The 22,464-nt window shown below is 45.7% G+C and overlaps 2 protein-coding genes across 5 annotated transcripts in view; both read left to right on the top strand.

The window, feature by feature from the left end:
* The window catches only part of HSDL2 (hydroxysteroid dehydrogenase like 2), a 52,772-nt gene extending 46,340 nt beyond the window's left edge, over positions 1-6,432 (top strand). The window contains exon 11 of the mRNA XM_058672511.1: positions 6,146-6,432. Coding sequence (XP_058528494.1) covers positions 6,146-6,258 — 113 coding nt within the window. The 3' untranslated portion in view covers positions 6,259-6,432. The remainder of the gene's footprint in view (positions 1-6,145) is intronic.
* Positions 6,433-14,459: 8,027 nt separating this feature from the next.
* KIAA1958 (KIAA1958 ortholog) overlaps positions 14,460-22,464 on the top strand; it is a 156,954-nt gene continuing 148,949 nt past the window's right edge. For 3 of the 4 annotated variants that reach the window (XM_058672527.1, XM_058672528.1, XM_058672525.1), the window contains exon 1: positions 14,460-14,605. The gene's annotated coding sequence lies outside the window, so the exon portion shown is untranslated. Of the gene's footprint in view, positions 14,606-15,085; positions 15,179-22,464 lie in introns of those variants that run through there. The other variant, XM_058672526.1, reaches the window with a different exon arrangement.

The raw sequence follows: 22,464 nt of genomic DNA, 5'->3' as shown, positions 1-22,464 counted from the left end.
GGCTCTGCTCTCTATCTAATTTAAACCCAATTATTTCTCAAAGACTCCAGCTCCTAATACTGTCACACTGAGTGAGAGGGAGTTACGACTTGTCTACTGGAAGTTTAGGGAATACAAATATTTCAGTCCCTAACAATAAGCAGTCATTGTACACTCTGCCCACCCCCTCCTGATCCGGTTTTCTACATTGCATCAGATGATGTGTCAGTACACTTTGGTCCAGGCACACTTTGTCTTCATGTTACCTCCTGAACAGGGAGCTCCTCAGGCCTGCTGCCCAGCTGCTGCTGTAGCAATTCTTTTTGTGTTGCAACACCTGCTCCCCGGGATACCCTGTCTTCTTTCTTGCTGTACATCCTCCTGTTAGGGGCACACATTATCTGGTAGCTTCACAGCACATTACCCGCCGTGTGTGCATCTCTGAAGCCGCTCTTTCAACAAATTTATTTGGCTGGCTAGAGTTGTGAGTTCAAATTCATTGTCCCTCGAATTTTGAAGGCGTTGCTCCATTTTCTAACATTATCACTGAGAATTTTTTTTTTTTTGGTTTTTATCTTTCATGTGCTCCTTGTCTCTTCTCAAAACCTTTGAAATTAGAACTGTCTTTGTCTGCAGTGTCTGGAAATTTCAGTGATAGAAAGTGGGATGATCTCGCTTTCTGTCATTTTCTTGGGAAGTTACTTCCTTGCTCATTTTGTCAGTTTCTTTTGTGTTCACATTCTGAGGAAAGAAGTTTTCTGATTCATACCCCTTGTATTGCACATTTTTTAATGAAAAAAATACATATCTACTCTTCCTAGGAGGCTGACTCACCTTCTTCTGCTCTTTCTCTTGCAGTTTAATATTGTCTGTCCTTTTCGTGCTGTTTAACTTCCAAGAACTGACTCTTGTTGAGTTGTCTCCTCCTTGTCTTCCTCACTCTGTGCCATTCTTTCTGCCTTTTGCTGATTGCCTTTTTCATCCTCTTTTTCTCCTTCTTGTCTGTGCTCTTCTTCCATCTTTTCTTTGATACATCATTGTTGTATTATCTTCTCTTTGCCCTGATGACATTGAATATGGAGATGTTTCTAGAGGCAGAAAAGTAAAGAGAGAACATGCTAGTTTTCGGTCATTTGTGGGTTCACTCTGCAGGTGTCCAAAACAGCTTTTAGGGCTGAGCTGAAAGTTGGGAACTCAATCCAGGCCTCCTGCCTGAGTGACGGGAGCTCAACTACCACTGCCAGTGCCAGTGCGTTTCAAGATGCAAATTAGCAGGAAGCTGGCATCATGGCTGGCATTGGTGTTTCTCTTGGGCACTCCAAGCTGGTTGTGAGTGTGCTAGTTTGTATTTTGACTATTAGGCCAACTAGCTCCCCCAGATAACTTTCAATGTGTTCTTCATGTACTTTGTTTTGGTTTTCTTTTTTTTTTTTTTTTTTTAATATAATCCATTTTATTGTATTGTTGTTGACAATCTTTACATAGTTAACTATAGTTGAAGGAAAATCAAGAAAGAGAAGGAAAAAAAAAAAAAGGTTCAGGGGGATAGGGAGGTGGGCAATGCTATTATGTCCATATTGTTTCCATCATGTATCTGAGGAAAAAGGGGGTATTGAGGGAGAAGCCCCACCCGGTTTCCCGCCCACCCCAAGTCCCATATGTGGGGCATGCTCTGAGATATGTGCTCAAGTGGAGTTAATAGTTCTCCAGTTATGAGTCACTGCCAGTTTCGCTCGATGAGGTGGTCCACTGATTGATATGGTCCATCATGAAGTCTCCATTTGTCCCATATTTCGCTGCCAACATGTAGCTGAGATGAATGATTGTCCTATTCTGTCTTCTGTCTTTTCTTGGTTAGAATTCTGAGTCCAGCAGTTCAAGTGGGGAGATCTCCAAAGATACTTTGAGGTATTCCCAGACCAGATTCTTGTATGTTCTAGCAAGCACAGGACCCGGCACAGTCCATCACCCTGATCAGCTGGTGGTTGCAATTGCTGTGTTGGTTCTGTTTTCAGTCCCGAGTTGCACTGGAACCAATGGGTGTTGCAGTCCAGTCTGGTTCGGCCCTTACATCAACCAGTGGGAGCTGCAGCCTAGTCGGGGCGACCCACAATAACCCCCACCAAGCCTGCCCCCTACCCTGGTTTGCCAATTTGTGTAGCAGAAGACCAGTCTGTCCCCCATCCCATTTGGCTCTGGTACTTGTCAATGGGTATTAAAGCTTAGTTCTATCTAATCGACTCAACCATCCAGCCCTCACAGATGTTGTTGAGTGCCTCTGTCTAGCCATCCCAGCCCCCATCCTAGTTTTCATGCCCTCCCACGGGAATAGTGACCCAAGAAGGGGGAACCCACTTTTTCCCTCCCAGGTCTCTCTGTCCCGGTTTATGCACTCTTTAGGTGGTCCTGTGATTTGACTCAACTGAATTAGTCCCCAGTGCCAGCTTCTGCCAGCTGATGCTGTGGCCCTGATCTTGTCCACATGCAGCGCACAGGTGTTGTAGCCTTGCTTAGTCGTGTCTGTCTCTATCCCAGCCAACACTCTCCAGTGGGAGTGGTTGTCCAGCGAGGGGACCAGCCCCTTAACCCCCCCGCCAGCTCTGCCCCTCCCTTCCTGGATCTCACGTGTGCTGGATGGGTGTTGCATTCATATCCAGTACAGGCAACCACGCCCTGGCGTTCCAGAATGTGTACTGGTTTTGTCGCAACCAAACCCGGCCCATTCCACACTCTGTTCTGGTGATCGGATTTGCCAGAGGATGACATGAACTGATTCAGCCTGGCCTGCTCCTGACCCATGCCGAATGCATGCCAGTGGGAAACTTTCCATGGCCTATTCTGGGCTGTTTCCAATCATGCTTCTCGCGCTTACCTGCAGGGACTGTGTCCTGCCAGAGGAGTTGCCCAGGCTCCTCCATCAGAACCCCTCCCAATGCCAGATTTTGCGCTTGCCAGGGGGTTCTTGAGCCAACCCTACTCAGTTCACCTCCTGTCCTAGCAGGAACAGTGGCTTTTCCTGGCTGGCTTTCACCCCATTCTGACTCTTGTTGTTGGATGTTTCAGCCCAGCCGTGGCTCGTCCATACCCACATACAGCTCTCACATGGCTCAGAAGGGGATTGAGACCCAGCCTAGTCAGTCCCACATCTACCCTGTTTCTCCATAACACCAGATGGTGCTGGGATCTGAACCGGCCTGGTGCATCCAATCCCAGCCCACACTAGTGCCTCGGGTGACTGCAACTGTTTCCTAGATAGAACGCAGCCCCCATTCCAGCACATACACCCCTTGGTGGGAACCTCATCCCAGCTGTGGCTTCCCAGATTGGGACCGTTCCTAGCTGTAAATCACGCACCTGCACGTGGTTGCTCCGAGGACCATTAGGTGCCAGCCTGCTACACAAGCCGGAGCTTATCTTTTACTTGATAGGTGTTCAAAGCTCAGCATTATTAAGGGATTGGAAGTTCTTCAAAGGAAGAGTTACTGGCATTGGGAATCTTTAGGATTGACTCAGATCCCAGAAACAGTGGGGTCACTCTAGAGCTATCTCAGCAGCGATTCAGATGTCCAATACCCCAGAGCTCCCCGGCCGGGCGGCCAGCAGGCACAGCCTGGCGCCAAATGGCACACTGGCCGCCCGGGCCCAGCCCGCCATGAGCCATGGGCACATGGCGGACTGGGTTCGGGATCCGAGCTAGACGTCCTCTCCCGCAGCCCTCGGCTCGCCTCTGGCAGCCGGAAGTTAAATCCTGCAGGCCCGAGGTTGCGCCCCTCCCCAATCCCGTTCACCCACCACCCAATGAGGGTGTTGGGTGGGTCCCGGACATGCCCAGTCACGGAGGCCTCCCCCCTCGGCGTACTCACCCCAGAAGGAAGCAGGCCGCACCCAGGCATGTCCGGGCCCAGCCCGCCATGAGCCATGGGCACATGGCGGACTGGGTTCGGGATCCGAGCTAGACGTCCTCTCCCGCAGCCCTCGGCTCGCCTCTGGCAGCCGGAAGTTGGTTTTCTTTTTTTAGAGCTGGCTTTTGCTCTAGGCTTTTATCCGTATTTTTGCATTGTTTTTAGTCTCACAAGATGTCTAACAAGTGTTCTGTGAAGCTAAGTGGAAGTTGTATAGACATGAGTGGGGCTTATGGACCAGGAGGCATCGCTGTACAGTAACAGAGCAGTGAGCCAGAAGGTTTAATGTCAGCATTTGTGAGTTTCTGGAAGGATGGTACTGTTCCTCAAAGAATAGAGATCTTGGGGGTCAGCACAGTAGAACAGCAGACTAAGTGACCGCTTAACCATGCTGGCACCCCATGTCAGAGCACCAGCTCAAATCCCAGCTGCCCCATTTTCGACCCAGCTCCCTGTGAATGGCTGGGAAGGTGGCAGAAATAGTGGGCCAAGTGTTTGGACCCTTGCCACCTATTTGAGACAAGATGGAGCTCCAGCCTCTGGCTTCAGCTAGGCCCAGCCCTGGCTGTTGTGGCCATCTGGGAAGTAAACCAGAGAATGGAAGATCTCAATCAGCCTCTCTCCTCTCCCCTCTCCTCTTCCCTTCTGCCTCTCCCAATTTCACTCCCTCTTCTTCTCTCCCTTTCTTTTCCTCTGACTCTCTCACTGTGCATTTCAAATAAATTAAACGTTTTAAAATAGAGATTTTAAAATATCTTCCATTTAAATCTCTGTTGCCTCTTTACTGTTTGTAAGTCTTGGGATTTTAATGTCACAGTTTTTAGAAGCTGTGCAGCTGTGTTTATTCTTTACAATAAAAGTAGTGGGTTTGATTTTTCTTATTTGCAATAACCAACCTGTGAGGTTTTTCTGCAACCTCTATTTAAAGACTTGGGAGTTTCAATCTCTATGTATAATACAATAACCCACATACTTTTTCTATAAAGAGCCTATGTGTGATGTGATGGCAGGGAGAACATAGTGGGCCACTAATGCCCCAGAGACACACTTTGTTTTCTAGGAGACATGGGTTGCATATAAGTTAGCACAGTATAAGACAGAAAATCATACATGAGCATCAAGCACACCTGCTTTTGAATTAAAGCCTTGTCTTGTACAAGCTTTGTGAACTTGGGCAAATCAAAATCCTTTCTGAGTCTGCTACTCTTATGCCTTCCACTGTGCCAGACTCTACTGACTGGAAAAAAGAATAACAAGTAAAAGCAAAGCTTTGGGGTGGGCATTTGGCTGAGACATTAAGATGCCATTTGGGACAGCTCCATAGTAAAGCATCATAACAAAGAAGCAGATGGAAGCTCAAAATCTATCTTTGCCTCTCAGATAAACAAAAACAAAGCTTTTTTTTTCTTTGAGGCTAATACTTATTATATGTTATTATTAGCTGTGTTTCTATTTTGAAGCTCACATTTTTTTATAGTCTGGCATGTCTGTGATTAAAAGAATGCTAACACATGTTTTGTGTTCATGTGTTATACTTGAAAAAAATGATTGATCTGAAAAGTCGACAGAGATCTCCCATCTGCTGGGTTACACTCCACATGTCCACAACAGCTATCGCTGAACCAAGCTGAAGTAGTAGTAAGAACTCAGTCCAGGTCTCGAATCCATCGCCTGTGGGCTCTCAGGGTATTTTATAGCAGGCAGCTAGAATGAGGAGCTGAGCCAGGACTTGAACCAAGGCCCCCTAGCATAGGATGCAGGCAGCCCCAAGTGACAGCTTCGGTGCTGCACCAAATGTGCCCTGACCCAAACACTGTACTTTTTAATGATTATTTCTTAAGAATATTTTTGTGTTTTATATAACTTGATTTCTTAAATTTGAACTTGAAGTGTTATGTTTAATGAATCATAATAGATGGGGAAATCAACAAAAATAGATCATATTTACTTGCCAGACTTCATTTGTGGGCCTTCTAGTATCCTTAGTGCAGTGTAACTGATGCAGATGTTGCCTCCTCAGCTTCTTGTGATCTTTTGCTGATTTTTGGTTTTTACATTATCCCTCATTTTACAGGATATTGTTAGCATCTAAGTTTAGGAATCGGGATCCCCTAGATACTGATATAAAATGCAATAATAGAAATTTCTATGCTTCTGAGGCTTATGGAACTCAAGGAGATTCTGTTTATAATGCATATCCTTGAAGCAGCGTATCCCTTAGGGCACTAATGGTTGCTTTTCCCTCTCTCATTTTCTCATTTTAGGGAAACTAAAACCAACAATGGCATTCATGTCAGGAAAATTGAAGATTAAAGGAAACATGGCTCTAGCAATCAAATTGGAGAAACTAATGAACCAGATGAATTCCAGACTGTGAAAGAACAAAAACAAAAAGTAAATTGCTATGCTCAAAAAGTACAAGAGCTCAAGAGTAAACTCCAATGTTTGTTTTCTTCCCTACTATATCATAAGGCTATGCATGTGTGTTCTGGAAAAAAATGGAATTTCTGTTTCTATAAGACTTGTAATTATAATTAAACAGCTAGCTAATGCAACAGAAGTTTCATTAAGTGGAATTCCAGGACATTGTGTTTTTGTTTTCCCCCAGCTTTGCCCTCTGAGCAACACATAGTCAGAATAGCACCTGTTATCCTGACCAGTCAGGATCAAGCAGTAAAGTTTGGTCTTTTCTCAATTTCTTCTCTTATGAAATTAAGCTGATCTGTTTTAATGGATTTGGGGGGAGGGGTCGTTGACGGAATACTAATGAAAATATTAATAGTGTTTCAGATTTTTACATGCTTATTTTAAAGGAAATCTGTACATTTTATAGAAGTTACATAATCTGCTTAATAAATACTATTTGTAAAAACTAAGTAAAACACAATCAGGTTTTCATTTGGTTAACTCTCTTTCCAGTTGTAGTTATCTAAGCTAATATGTATTGGGATATAACTCATTGTAGTGTTATCCTATTTTAAGGTATATAGAAAAATTCTAAAATCATTTTGTACCCAGAGCATTATGACACAGTGGGTTAAGATGCTGAGATGCTAACATCCCATATGGGCACCAGCTTGAGTCCAGCTGTTCTACTTCCAATATAGCTCCCTGCTAATGCACCTGGGAAAGCAGCAGTGCCTGTGAGGTCCTGCACCCATGTGAGGCCCTGCTCCCATGTGGGAGACCTGGACAAAGCTCCTGGCTCCTGGCTTTGACCTGACTCAACCCCGACCGTTGCAGCAGTTTAGGGAATTAACGAGTAGATGGAAGATCTGTCTTTCATTCTTGTTTCCAGAAACAAAAAACAAAAATGAACGATCCTGGCACAAAAGCTCAATCCCCCCCACCTTTAAACGCTGGGATCCTATATCAGCACTGGTTCTTGCCCTGGCAGCCCCACTTCCCATCCAGCTGCCTGCTTTTGGCCTGGGAAAGCAGTGGCGGTAGCCCAAAGCCTTGGGACCTGTACCTGCCTGGGAGACCCTGAAGAAGCTCCTGGCTCCTGGCTGCAGATTGGCACAGCTCCAGGCATTGCGGCCACTTGGGGAATGAACTAGTGGATGGCAGATTTTTTTCTCTCCTTTCTGTAAAAATCTGCCTTTTCAAAAAAAAAAATAAATAAATCAGTCTTTTTAAAAAAAAGACATTGTAGGCTGCATTTGTGTCAGTTTTAAAGGTTGGTAGGCCTTTGAATAGGTGATCAGATTAAAAGGAGGTATAAGAACACTTGGGGTAGACATTGGACCTAGTAGTTAAGCCACTCCCCCAAGCCACATCAAAATGGCCCTGTTTCTGTGGCTCTGGCACCTAACTCCTCTTCCTCCCACGGACCTCCCACCTCCCAAGGAGGCAGCTGTGATGACCGGAGTAATTGAATTTCTGCAACCCACATGGGAGATCTGGATTAAGCTCTGGACTCTTGGCTTCATGTCCATGTCTTGGGCCTTGCTGGACATTGCAGGCATCTCAACAGTGAATCGGAGGATGGGAGTTCTGAAACTCTGTCAAGAAGCACCTGGGGATGTGTGCAGAGAGGAAAGCCCTGGCATGAGCACAGCAAGAAGGCAGCCATCTAGAAGAACAGGAGACAGCCTCAGGAGAAACACACTGCACTGACCCATTGATCTTGAACTTGTAATCCAAGCCCCCCAGTCTGTGTGTATTTTGTTAGGGCAGCCTTGGTAAAGTAATACTGCGATTGGTGGGTAGGAGAACTAAACTTTTTTAAGTTGTTACTTCTAGTTTTCATCAGTGAAAAGATGCTGGCTTTGTGTAATTCTTTACTTCTCATTTTACAATCTCTAAGAATATTGTGCTACTCAGCAATTTAACTCTTAACATTTCTCAGAATCATAGTGTTAGGAACGTTTGATTTGAATTTTACGAAAAGAGGAAATAGAATCAGATCAGGAACGACTAATTCAAGTAACGAACCTTGTTCAACAGAAACCTTGAATGAGATTTAATAATCAAAACTTCAAGAAGCCTGGCTGGATTAATTTGTAAGAGAGCACCTTATGCCTCCCTTGGCATTTCCAGTCATTCTGGCTACATAAGGGTCCTGGTCACCTATGGCCAGAAGGCTCTTTTCCTACTGAAATTTTCTAAAACCATCTCCATTTTCTCTGAAATTTTCAAGTGGTCTTGTTGAAATTTGTAGGAAGCCATTGCTTTGGATCGAACTACAAAAGGACATAAAAAAAAAGAGGCCGCTTTTCCAAAATGCAGGTAATGCCCAGCAATCAGTCGAAAGGGGAATAGTCAACCTGAGCTGGCGTGATAAGGAACCCCCTACTGCTTTAATCCGTGCAAGGATGGCCTTCCCATGTAACCCGATCAGGAACCAGTCTGCCTTCTGTACTGTGGTGTTTCTTATGCTTGCCCAAGATGGCTTACAGAAGCCATCTGCCACATCTGATAGGATTGTCTCTGTTATAGATTGGATGCTGTTTAATTCCTGATCACTAATTTAACAAGCCAATTGGATTTTTAAAATTCAATTTCATTGAAATTTTGTTTCAAAATTGCCTGAAAGATTTTAAAAGAAAAATTATGTGGCAGGAACTTGGATTCTAATCACTTAAAACATAAAACAATTGTTTTTAAAAAGTTTCTATTCATTTAGAAACAGAGCAAGAGGGAGTGAAGTATGGGTGAGAGTTTCCATCTAGCAGGGTGTTGAGTCAAGGGACCATGCCTCTTTGATTACCCCATTATTGTCTTAAGTAGTACATGCTTATTGTAATCTCTGCCTTCTAACTTAAAAAAATATTATTATTGGAAAGGCAGATTTACAGAGAGAAAGAGAGATAAACAGAAAGATTTTCCATCCACTTACTCACTCCCCAAATGGCCACAATGCCTGGAACTGAACTAACCCAAGCCAGGAGCCAGGAGCTTCTTTTGGGTCTCCCACATGGGTTCAGGGTCCCAAGGACTTGAGCAATCCCCCATTGCTTTCCTGGGATATAAGCAGGGAGCTGGATGGGAAGTAGAACAGCTGGGATACAAACTGGTGCCCATATGGAATGCTGGTTTAAAGGTGGAGGGTTAGCCAGTTGAGTCGTTACGTAGCCTCTGCCTTCCAGTTTTTAATGTCTTGCCAAACACATAATTTTTGTGTTCTAAATCAACTTTGCCAGTCCTAGAGTAGAGGTGGTCTTCCAAAAAATTTTTTTGTCGTTTTATGTTTAGGTCTAAGCTCTACAAACTACCTCTGTTTTTTAATATGACATAATTTAGGGGTAAGGTCTTTTATTCCCCATGCCTGAAAAGTCCATCTAACCCCCTTTGAATTTCCCTGATACAAAAATAGATGAGTCTATTAATAGATCTCTAATTAGATTATGTAATGGGTTTTACAATATCACATTGTCTTGATTAGTGGGTTTTTTTTTAGTAAGTTTTAAAACTAGATCTGTCTTCTTTTTTAGTATCGTTTTAGCTATTCTGTGTCTTCTGTTCAAATGTACTTCATAGTGTTCTTGGAAAATGGAAGTAAAAGGCAAGCTTGTTTTGGTACAAAAAATTTTCAAATTATATCTGTGATGACTCAAAGTTCAGGGACAATACATATGAAAAAGGTATGCATGGATTTAAAAATATTTTTGCATCAAATTAAATTACTTTTAACTCCATTTTTCATATATATTTATGTTAAAGAGTTACACATGCACACACACAAAGAAAGAACAATTTAGCTTCCATCCACTGATTCATTCCCTAAATGCCAGACCAGAGCCAGGAGTTCAGGGCTTCTTTTGGGTCTCCCACATGAATTCAGTAGCACAAGCATTTGGGCTATCTTCTGCTGCTTTCTTGGGCATATTAACAGGAGCTAACACCTGCATGGGATGTTGGCACTGCAGGCTGTGGCTTTACTGACTGTGCCACAGCAATGGTCTCTTAACTCCATATTTCATGACCCATCTGAAGTCTGTATTTCTGTATTAAGTATAATAATGTTTTATTAACATAAATTCTGTTGGGATCTGATTTGGTTAGAGTTAAATCTACATATTAATTTTGGGAGAACTGATAAAGCATATTTAAAACATCTTAAATTCATTTCCATTTATTTGAGAGAGAAGGAGGGAGGAATGGCGGGCTAGAGAGAGAGAGAGAGAGAAAGTCTGTCTTCCATCTCCTAGTTAGATGCCTGCAACACAGCAGTCAGTACTGGGTAAGGTTATAAACAGGAGCCAAGAACTCAATCTAGATCTTGCACACTGGTGGCAGGGATCCAGGTATGAGACTCATCATCCTGCCTCCCAGATGGGGCATCAGCAGAAAGCTGGTTTGGAAGTAGAGCCAGGACTTGAACTCAGACACTCTGCTTCAGAGCCTAGTGTCCTTTACTCAGTGAATAGTGTGTCTTTCTTCTTAGTATTTTGATTTTGCTCAGCAATGTTTAATGGGTTTCAGTGTATAGTCCTGCTGTGAGTTTAACTTCGACACAATCAGTATTGATATCAAGTAATTTTAAAAATTACTAATGTTGGTTGATGTTTGGTTGATCTTTGCTAACATGAGTACAACTGAATTTTATAAATAGGATTTATGCCTAGTAGCACTGTTAAATCAACTTAGTCTGAGCATCTGTTTTGCAGATTCTTTAGGATTTCTTACACATATGATCAAGTTATCTGCAAATAAAGAAAATTTTGTCTTTTCCTTTCTGTTCTGTCTACCTTTAATTCTTTCTCTTGTCGTATTGCAAAGTTAGGCACACAAATACAATGGTGAATGTTGAGTGGCAAGAGATATCCCAGCTTTGTCCCAGTTTTAGGGTAAAACTACTCCATTTCTTTCCCAAGTATGATTTGCTTCTACACCTTTTTTTTCATTAGATAAACACAGAGCAAGAGAGGGTGTGAATAAGTGTGCTTCAGAGGCTTTGCATCCACCAGTCCACCTCCAAATGCTTGCAGCCATGGTGTGGTGGCTGAAGCCGGGAACCAGGCACTCAATCCAGGCCTCCTAGGTAGGTGCCAGGAACCCAACCAGCAGGGTCTCTATTAGCAGGAAGGTAGAATTAGGAGCCAAGGTCAGGCACTGGACTCAGACACTTTGAGTTGGATTCCAACCAACATCATAAATGTTAGGCCAAATGTCTGCTCCTCTGAGAGTTTAAAATCATACAAACTGTTGAGCTTTGTCAAGTCCTACATCTTACTGAAGTGATCAATTTTTATTACTTTATTCTGTCAATGTGAAAATGTTAAGTGACATTTTTGGTTTCTTCAACCTATGATTGTTAATCTCAGAAAAATTATTTTGAGACATAAAATCCTAAATAGTTACATCTAGTCAACCTAACAGTCTAGAATTGTTGGGATGCTGTCACCTGAAGGCATCTCCTTCCCCAGTTCAAATTTCCTAGAATAGGCTTGTCCTATTTTTTCCAGCATTTACTGAAAAACAGCAGACCTTAAAACATAATACAGCAAAATGTTGCTATAATGGCAAGTACAGAGCTCCATTATTGTAGGTTTAGTGGAAAATATTGTACAGTCACAACAAACGCCAAAGGAAAGATAGTGAAGCTAGAAGTATATACAGTTGATTATATTTATCTGAGAAAATGCCAAGTGATCACAAGGCTTTCTCACTTCTACCACTCACTGCTTTACTAGGATATAAGCATCTTAATTCTCCATAGTTTGAGGACAGGAGCTGAACAGGGGTGGGATCCGATAATATCAAGCTATATTACATCTAAGTTAGAATTATGATAGGGTGTTATATAGCCTTTGTTGTTCTCTGGAATGTTCACTTTGCCATTATTCTTAGTTTTATGTATTTCAGTTGTTGCTTCTAAGGTTTCTATTTCATATCTCCCTATCAGTTTTACTGACGTATCATCTACCTGCCATATACTTCAGCTGGTAAAATGTGTAATTCACTGGCTTTTAGAGTTTTAGGACCATCATCAAAATCGATTTTATATTTTAATCACCCCTCAAATAAACTGTCCTTTAGCAGTTACCTAGGTTGCCACAGAAACCCTACAGCCATAGGTCATCATTAACCAATTTTCCATGACTGCTGATTGGCTGTTTAAGTGGGATCTGGTGTGACTGCTTTGCAACTGCTGCCTCTCACCTGGTGTGATGTCTTCAAGGATCACCGTGCAGCATGTGCCAGCACCTCCTTCTCTGGGGAGGCTGGATGATATTCCATTGTGTATGTGTGGACATTTGAACTGTGTCCATCTCTTAACTGCAACGAGCTGCGATGCGAATGCAGGCACAGATGCCTCTTTGAGATCCTGCTTTCTCATTTTGGGGATCTGTGTTCAGGACATAGCTGGAATATTTGGTAGCTTTAAATTTTGAAGGATCAGCAGTGTAGAAGCACTTCATTCCCTCTTCTAGGTTGCACCTTTAGAATAATACATCTTTGTGGGTTTTCTTTTTGATAAATACTAATGTTTACACAGCTTTTTCATTCAACGTAGACCAGGAGCAGTGTTGAACTAGAAGGTGTTAATTCTAACCTCAATCAACTCTGGAGACAGAATGGGTTCAGTACAGGCTATCCAATAAGAGAGGACATACCAGATGTGGCATTGAAAGTCACCTGACTGGGTTTTGGGTGGCCTTAGATTCTTTTTCTCCTTTACTTAGAAGTTAACTTCTTGGGAGTCACTGCTTGTGAAGCCAGCATCCCATATGGGTGTGAGTTCAAGTCCCGATTGTTTCACTTTCCATCCAGCTCCTGGTTAACGTTTCTGAGAAAGCACTAAAAGTTGGCCCGAGTGCTTGGGTCCCTGTTCATAGGTGGGAGACCTGGAGGAAGCTCCCAGCGCCTTCTGGGTCAGCCCTAGCCATCGCAGCCAGCTGGGGAGTGAACCAGAAGTAAGATCTCTGTGTCTGTGTCCCCCCCCCCCCCATTTGCTTTTCAATTAAATAAATAAAATGTATCTTAAAAAAAAAAAGAAGTTAGCTTCTTTTTCTGCCACAGTAATTGTCTTCTCCTCTTCCTATCCAAGGGTAGGTATGACTGAGGTTTCCTTCACGGGTGGGGCGAGGTCAAAACCTGGGCACCTACGGCTAATTAGATATGCTATTTCGCTCTGAAGATGCTCAGCGCTGGAGTGGGAGTGGAATTAGAATATGATCTCTGAAGCCAGACTCCCCGAGTTGTATCTGGGCTGTTTCCCGGAGTTCTGCAGCAAACTCCTTACTTTCTTGGTGCCTTGGTTTCCTAATCCATCCATGGCACCCACTTCAGAGTATGCTTAGGATTAATGAATGCTGGTTGGGCACTGAATGCCAGCTCTGGGCACGGAGTAAGCGCCAGGCAAATGTAAGGTAAAGAAAGTGGGAAGGACACCAACTGAGCTGCCACCTGTCCCAACCTTCCCTCTGCTGGTTCTCTCAGGCGTTTGAGAGCAGACCGGTGTCGGGGGCTGGCGGGGCGCGTGTGGGGATCCGAGGCAGCGTGCCGCAGTCCGAGTCAGGTCAGGCGCCTGCAAAGGGCAGCGGGCATTGGGCCGGTGTGGAGTGTGCTGGCCGAAGTGGGTGCAGAGGTGCACGCTGGGTGCGTGATAACAGGTGTCGCACATGAGGGGAGCGTTCCTTCCTTTTAGGATGATCTCCGGGAGGGGGCAGTGCCGCGGGACCGAGGCTTGCGGTACTGGAGCCCGTGCTGCACACCTTGGAACGTCGCGGGGATCGTCCGCTGCCGCACACCTGTCCGGGCAGCGAGGGCGTATCTCAGTGCGCACGGAGAGCTAGAGAGCGCGCGGCTCAACCCCTCGGAGGCCAGTCCCGCCGGGATGCGCTTTGGCTGGCGCCGCAGGAAGCTCGGTCCGCAGCTCCCTCCGGGCAGCGACGACGGCGAGCTCGGTGCGTGTCGTAGGAGGTGTCGTTACACACTTCCTGTGGGTCCCGCCGACCACGGCGCGCTTCCGGTGCCGGCTGGAGCCCGGGGTCCGAGCCCCCGCCCCGCGCGCCGGCCCCGCCCGCGCCCCGCCCCCCGCCCGGCGCGCGGAGCCCGGGGCGCACGGAGCGGCGCTCGCCGGTCGGCCCAGCCAGGCGGGCGCCCCCGCCCCGCGCCGAGCGCCCTCCCCGCTCCGCTGCCCGCGGGACCCGGGCCTCCGGCCGCTCTCCTCCCGCCCCGTCCAGCGCGCGCGCTGCCCCGGCTCCCGGAGCATCCCCCCCCCGCCCCCTCCTCAGCGCCCGCGTTCCTATGGACAGACGCACAGACACCTGCAGGTGGGTGAGAGCCCGCGCCCGGGGTGGCGACGGCCGCTTTGTCCGTGGGGCGGCCGCGCCGTGACCCGGCTGAACCCTCCTTTTGTCTCCTTTGGGGGACTGGGGGCGTCGCGGCCGGACGTCGGCAGCGGCAGGCTGAGGGGCTTGTGAGGGGCGGGGACCCCCTCGGCGGCCGCCGGGCGGGCTTGGGGCGGCGGTGAGGCGGCGGGTCGGGCTCCTGCGACCGGTCCGCCGGCCCGCGTTCCCGGTGGCCGCGCTGAGAGAGTCTGGCTGGCTGCTTCGCCCGCCGCTTTGCTGTGGGGGTCTGCCGAGGTGGGCAAGGGGAGGGCGGGAAGGAGGAAGAAAAGAGCCGCCCGCCTAGTTTGCAAGTCTTGTGAGGGTTGGAAGACCCGAGAGGCGGCTCGGGGCTTCGTCTGGCTGACCCGCCGGGGCTGGAGGCAGCCCAGGGGGCGTGCGGGGTGTGTGTGCCGGAACGTGCATCGCCGCGCTCCGTATTTATTGTTTCTAACGGAGGAGGGCTTCTCCGGCCGCAGACTCTTCCGCCCCCAGCCCCTTCTGAGGCTGCGCACAGTGGTTTGTGTTTGTTATCAAATAGATCAAGAGCTGTCCCTGGAGTGGGAGGTTGGGCCGCAAGACATCACATCAGAATCCAAGAAGGGTAGCTTGCTTGCTTGTTTCTTTTCTCCCGTTTCTCCTCCCACCCCCCTTTGAGGTTGAATAGGGACGTAAAGGGCGAAAAAACGAACACGGTTGTGATTGTTTTTTAAACCGTTATACGTGTATGTTTTGAAGTTTTGGGATAAAGTTTTGTTTTTCCTTTTTTCCAGAGTCGTTAGGGTTAGCCTGACGGAATCTTCTGCCCCACTGAATAAATAGTTAACAAGTGAGTCGGGTAGAGTCAGCTTCCATGGTGAGGGTTGTGTTGGGGCGGTGATACACACGATGATTTAGCCTTCCGTCGCGGCTAAAACCTTGATTTGTGCCAGTTGAAGATACGAAATGTTTCATGAACATAGGAGGAAAACATCAGCACTGGAGCTGTGTTCCCGCCGTGGTTCTGTTTCCCGTTGGTGCTGGCTGTCTGCGTGTGTGAGTCTGCTACTTGGGTAGTGTTTTTGCCAAGTGTTGTAGGAGGATGTGGCTCCCTTGTCCTATTTAATTAGGCAGCTCCGTTTTCTTACAGACACCTGCAATGTATTTGTAGATAATTGAATAGTGAACAACGTTGAGAAATCACCCCCAAAATCGGTTTGACAGATTCAGATTTGCTCTTGCAGGCAGATACAGGGATGTCTTCACATTAATCTTGATCTACCTCTGGAAACACTTTTCTGCCCCACTGTGTCAGCATCTGACATTCACATAATTTAAGTAAGGTTTGATTTTAAGTAATTTGGGGGCACTTAGTTTTACTTGTATGGACAGTGGAAATGTAGAAAATCGGTGGCTTTCTTTTTTAAAAAAGTTGGATTTGAGGAAAAGACATTGTGGTGGAAAAACAACTATTAATTTTCCATCAAGCAACAAAACATACAATTTTTGTTTAGGCAAATTAATTCTTGTCATTGTAGAGTTTAATAAGCTTAAAATAGTGATTTTTGTTCAGGAGAAGAAATGAATCAACAATCTTGCTCCTCTTATAGTAACACATTAGTATTATTGCATGCAGAATTTTCTAAATGTTGAGTTTATGCATATTTTCGTGGAGGAGGCTGCATCTAACAGTGATCTGTCCAATACCCCTTTCATTCGATCCCATTTTGTGAGTTCCTGCTAGGACTTCTAGTCCCCATTAGGTAAATGAATATAAACTGCCCAAAGGCCCAGAGCTCAGTGTGTGGCTCAGGTAGGCCCTATGTCCCAGTTAGTCTTCTTTCTCCATTATTAAAAGGCCAGAGAGGAGAGAGATTAAAATTTGGGAGTTCTAGACCATTCTGAGAATTCCAGCTCTTAGATGCGCGAATTCTTCTTCAGCTCTTGGAATTACAAACGATAAACCAACAAATTGAATAGCTTGTTTATGTATTAACAAGGCTGTCAGTGGTAGTGATAAGATTGAACAAAGAGTCACTGTGTGCACTAAACATGAACAGAATGTGGCCTGTGTTGAGAATTACTTTGGCAAAGTTGTACTTGTGCTGAGCAGTTTCCTTGGCTCTTCAGTGTCGTGTGTGTGTGTGTGTGTGTGTGTGTGTGCTGGTAGATGTGCCTGGTGGCTTTTGTTTTCTTTTTTATGATTGATGTAGTGTTACTTTTCTGCCTCTTTTGTAATTAACAGTGATAGCCCAATCGGGAACTCGCAGAGAACGTTAGTATTTCCAGTCTATGCCCGTTTTGGTTAAGTTGATATTCAAGAAGGCTTATGAATTACTTCTCATGTTGGAAAATGGTTTCTGCTGCTTTTTATAGTACAGCAAATGTTACTTGTATAAAATATGAATTTGTATAAAGTTGGATTTGTAAATACAGCTGATGTTTATCAGTTTTCTCTTTTTAAACGCCACTATGCTCTTCCCAGTTAAACTTGATAGGTAGACATACCAGTGTTTTCCTGTTTGTTAATGATCAGTGTGATATCATTAGAAGAAATTCAAAGTGGCCACTTTGTGCTAACTGGAACCTTCAAATGACTGGTATGAGCATAAGTAATGATCAAACAGGAAGCTGAAAATGAACAGTTTGACTTTTGATGACAGCTCTGTGACTTCCCCGCAGTGTTTGGTGGCCTGGTGGGGAAGCCGGGCTGACTGGAGCGGTGTAGACAGGCCCCCCGCTCATCCCAGCCCTTATCGCACATGCTCTCCGGGAGTGCGGAGTTCATTTTTGGATTAATTTTCTGGTACCAGATGTATGAGGCTGGCTCTGAAGAAGCTTTTTCTCTTCAATACTGTCAAAAATAGAGAAGCTGAAGATTGGAGAGAAGCCATTTATTTGGAACAGTTTATTTTATGACAGTTTGTGTTTGTAAAGAAACCTGCTCATACTGTTTACTTAAGAGATCTGTGTGGTTACTCAGAGACGCCCCACAGGTTCCTTTTTCTCCTTTAGAAAACTTTCCATAGAGCTTAACTCTTGACTTCGCTTCTGATTAGTTGATTTATGGGCTTTATTTACCAGTGTGATTGGAGAATTCTTTTGCCCGGCTGAAATTGCACTCTGCCTGTGCTCTGGTCCGTTTCCTAGGTAACAAATGCACGGCATAGATTCCATAATGAGGACTGTGGTTGGCGAGTTACTGTGTAAATTCTGTTGTTTGGTAAAGCTTAGTCTCAAATTCAAATAAAGGTCAAAAAACTAAAAGTACTAAAAATGTAAATTTTTGAGTTTTATTCTGTATCCAATGCCAACAAAGTATAATACGCTTGTCTGGAGAGAGGCAGATTAGACAGCAGTGTTCAAGTTTATTTTGCAAAGTCTTAAAAAGTTAGAGAATTTTTCATATTTTCAAGCTGATCATACTAATGGCTCTACTGACAAGGAAGAAGTGTTTCAGAAACACAAGATCACACTTGCAAGTAATACGGGAGGCAGAGGGCTGTAGTCTGAGTTATCTAATATTTTTGTACCGAAAGCGAAGTAATATGTAGGAATATGTCCGCAACAAATTATACAACTTCCATGTGAAATATAATTTCTGACTACTACAAAAGAGGACGTTAAAGTATTTAGGAAACTGGAGTGGGCATTTGGCATAGTGTTTAAATTGTCTGCATCTCCTAGGGGAGTGCTTGGATTGCAGTCCTGGCTTTGTGATGTGCAGGTGATTGGCTTGAGTTCTTGGGTCCCTGCCACCCATCTGGGACTCCAGACTGAGTTCTCAGCTCCTGGCTCAGCCTAGCCTACTCCTGGCTGTTGCTGGCATTCGGGCATGGAGAGGTCTTTTTTTTTTCCCCCCTCATTCTTTTTTCTTTTTCTTTCTTTTTAAGATTTATTTATTTTATTGGAAAAGCAGATAGGGAGAGATTGAGAGATCTTTTGTCCTTATTTACTCCTCATGTGGCTGGAGCTGAGCTGATCCGAAGCCAGGAGCCAGGAACTGCCTTCTGGGTCTCCCATGCAGGTGCAGGTTCTCGAGGCTTTGGGCCATCTTCTGCTGCTTTCCCAGGCCACATGTAGGGAGTTGGATGGGAAGTAGAGCAACAGGGCACAAACTGGTGTCCATATGGGATCCTGGCATATGCAAGGCAAGGACTTAGCCACTGTGCTACTGTGCTGGACCCTCCCCTCATGCTTTGTCTTTGTTGCTGAAAAAATTTTTCTCTTTTTCATTTAAGAAACTAAACACATTAACAGTATTGTGAAGTGCTGTGTATTTACTCTGATTTTTTTTTTTCCTTCTCATCTGCCTGAACTTTGGCTGGCATTAACACCCAGGAACAGATTCACTCTCTAGAACTACTTTTTCCTTGAATCTGTAGTTACACATGCAGGGTAAAAGGGATAATTGTGAAGTTACTAGTGATATCTATTTGTTTAAGAAAAAATGCAAGCCTGCAAAGAACCAGAATTCCATTCAAAGGTATCACAAGTATCTTTTCACTTGATGCCCTGTAATGCTTGTTAATCGTCAAGGAATCTGTGAGCTGAAATATTGAATGAACCCAGTTGGACCAAGTGCAATGGCTCAGTAGTATAGGAATAAATACATCTTGAAGTTATTCCAACTTTTTGTTTTCATTGAAAAGGTGGTTTTACAGAGAGACAGACAGATGGTGAGAATGATCTAACATCTGCTAGTTCACTCCCCAATGTGACCACAATGGCCACAGCTAAGCTATTCCAAAGCAAGAAGCTAGGAGCTTCTTCTTTGTCTCCCATGTGGGTGCAGGGTTCAAAGGACCATCTTCTACTGCTTTCCCAGGCCACAAGCAGGACACAGGATCAGAAGTGGAAGAGCCGGGACATGAACTGGAGCCCATATGGAGTCTGGTGCTTTGAAATAGAAGATTAGCTGTTTGAACCATTGTGCCAGCCCCTAACATTGCTTTTCAAAGATTTATTAATTTATTTATTTGAAAGGGAGAATGAAAGAGAGATCTTCTATCCTCTGGTTGACTCTCCAGGCGGCCTCAGTGATTGGGGCCCGGCGAGACAAAAGCCTGGAGCTGGGAACTCCATCTGGGTCTCCAGTGTGGGTGGCGTGACCCTAATTACTTGGGATCTTCATCTGCTCCTCAGGGCACATCACGAGGGAGCTGAATTGCGGTGAAACAGCTAGGACGTGAACGAGTGCCTACATGGGCGTATTTGCTGTGTCACAATGGCAACCTCTCATATTTTTCTTAACTCTGTTGTTGAGTACCAGGCTCCATATACCCTGTGACTGACTGTGTATGCTATTGAAAATAACTAATGTAGCTCTTTAAGGACTTTGTTTTGTTTTGATTTTTGCTCTTGAAATTCATTTTTTAAAAAAATTTGAATGATTTAAAGTTGAAAGTTCTTAGTACTGTAATTGATTTGGAAAGCTAGAGAATATTAGGGTGGCCAAATTAAGCAGAAGTGCTAGTGATGTTGCTTTCTTGTGATTTCTGAGGATGCGTTCCTTTGGTTATTTGCTTCGGGTATCAGACTTGTTGCTTCCATGCTAAGTTAGGTTCCATTGTGGTGGTTTCACCATTTCATACACTCCTTGTCTGGTGCCCTCTGAAGCTGATCTCTGGCCAGAACTTCTTTTCTGATATCTAAGTCTTAGTGCCCAATTACCAACCACACACATTCACTTGATAGTCTAGATGTTTCACGTTTGACATGTTTGCTCCAAATTTACCTTATTATCTCCTCCTTGAAATCTGCGACTTCTCTACAAGGGATCTTTAGTAAGTACAGGGAAGAGTGGATGTTTGGTATAGTGATTAAGATACCACTTGGTGGTGCTCGGGTCCCTTGGCCTGTCTGTGACGAGGGTGTTGGGCTTGTGAGCCCCAGCGGTGGGGGATCTGGTGGGACTCGGGTCACTTGGTCTGGGTCCCTTGGTTCACCTGAGTGGTGCGTGCTGGGTTGCATGCTCTGGGGTCAGGGGATCCAGTGGGGCTTGGGTCGCCCGGCCCCAGGTTCTGGGGCCCACCTAAAAGGTGGGTGCTGGGTTTGTGAGCCCTGAGGGTGGGGGATTCAGTGGGGCTCAGTTTGCCTGGCCATGGTCCCTTGGCCCACCTGAGCAGTGGGTGCTGATTTCATGAGCCCTGGGGGCGGGAATCCAACCAGACTCAGGTCAGCTGGCCTGGTGCTTGGTCCTGCCCATGAGTGAAAAAGGCATAGCTGTGGATGCTGACCCTGATATATGGACAATATGGCAGTCCATTTGGTACCATCACAGAGGAAGGAGAACAGAGCAAATTGGACAACTATCCCAGCAAACGATGATAACAACAGTCTGGGTGAATGGAGACTTGAGGTCGGCTATGGCAGCCAGTGGGCACTGGGAGGACTGCCTCACCCTTCGATCGGCAAGATTGACAGCAGTGCAGAACCATCCAAACCACTTGATCAGAACCCTCAGAATATGCGTTGTAGCAGAACCCTGGATTGAAATCGGGTGATGGTTCCCCATCCCTGGATACTGGGACATTTGGGAGGCCAGATGTGGTTTCCTGTCGGGGAATCTCCGGAGGAACCAAATCCTCTGTCCTCTCGAGGTTTTCCATGGCTGCGCCACCGATTATGACAGCTAGGCAAAATTAACAATTGGGCAACACGTTCTCCAGGAACAATGACAGCTATCCCTTTTGGGGAGGAGATCATAACTTTCACTTTGCCAAGAAAATCCGAATCAGTGACTCCCGGGTGCACGATTAGACCTTGCATGGTTTTGGAACTGCGGCCTAATACCAATCCCAGAGTATCCTTTGGGAGGGGAACCTTTTTTTTTTTTTTTTTTTTTTTTTTTTTTTAATTGTAATTGGAAAGGCGGATATACAGAGAGGAGGAGAGACAGAGAGGAAGATCTTCCATCCGATGTTTCACTCCCGAAGTGAGCCGCAACTGGCCGGTGCTGCGCCAATCCGATGCCGGGAACCTGGAACCTCTTCCAGGTCTCCCACACGGGTGCAGGGTCCCAAAGCTTTGGGCCGTCCTCAAATGCTTTCCCAGGCCACAAGCAGAGAGCTGGATGGGAAGTGGAGCTGCCGGGATTAGAACCGGCGCCCATATGGGATCCCGGGGCGTGTTCAAGGCGAGGACTTTAGCCGCTAGGCCATGCCGCCGGGCCCGGGAGGGGACCTTGAAAATCGGTCTCTAAGGCCTGTGGACCCATTTATGGAGTTAATACCAGGTGGGAGGTGGTACAGAGGTCCAGACCTGCATTTCCTGGGGTGGCTCTGCGTACTGATTGGAATGCTGCCCCATCTGAGTCTGATGCACCTCGTACACTCCGTGGGGGCCCCGAGGTGCTGGGCCCCTCTGCCCGTTTTTTGGCCTGTTAACGTCCATCAGTGGTCGACCAGAGATGTCTCGTATTGAGCGACACTCACTTGCCCAATGGTTTCCTTTCCCACAGCGGGGACATAATTTAGGTTGTGGGTGTGAGGGCCGAGACAGCTCTTTCTGGCGACAGTCCCTTTTAAAATGCCCAGGTTTTCCACATCTAAAACATGCTTGACTCTTGTTAGGGAGTCTGTGCTCCTGGCGCATAGCATTCATGATAACTCTAGCTTGTTCCTTAGCTTGGACCACACCTGCGACCACATTATCATGTACATCATGGCAGATCTTTATCCAGCTATCTAAGGTCTTATGCCTCCACGGCCGAATGGCCTCTCTGCACCACCTGTTGGCATTCTCATAGGCCAATTGTTGTACTAGGGGCATAGCTTGTTCAACATCCGGGAACACTTTCCCTGCCACCTCCATCAACCGACTGA

This window comes from Ochotona princeps, chromosome 14 (genome assembly GCF_030435755.1).
Source record: "Ochotona princeps isolate mOchPri1 chromosome 14, mOchPri1.hap1, whole genome shotgun sequence".
Classification (NCBI taxonomy): domain Eukaryota; kingdom Metazoa; phylum Chordata; class Mammalia; order Lagomorpha; family Ochotonidae; genus Ochotona; species Ochotona princeps.
This window is presented reverse-complemented; position numbering and strand designations above follow the sequence as displayed.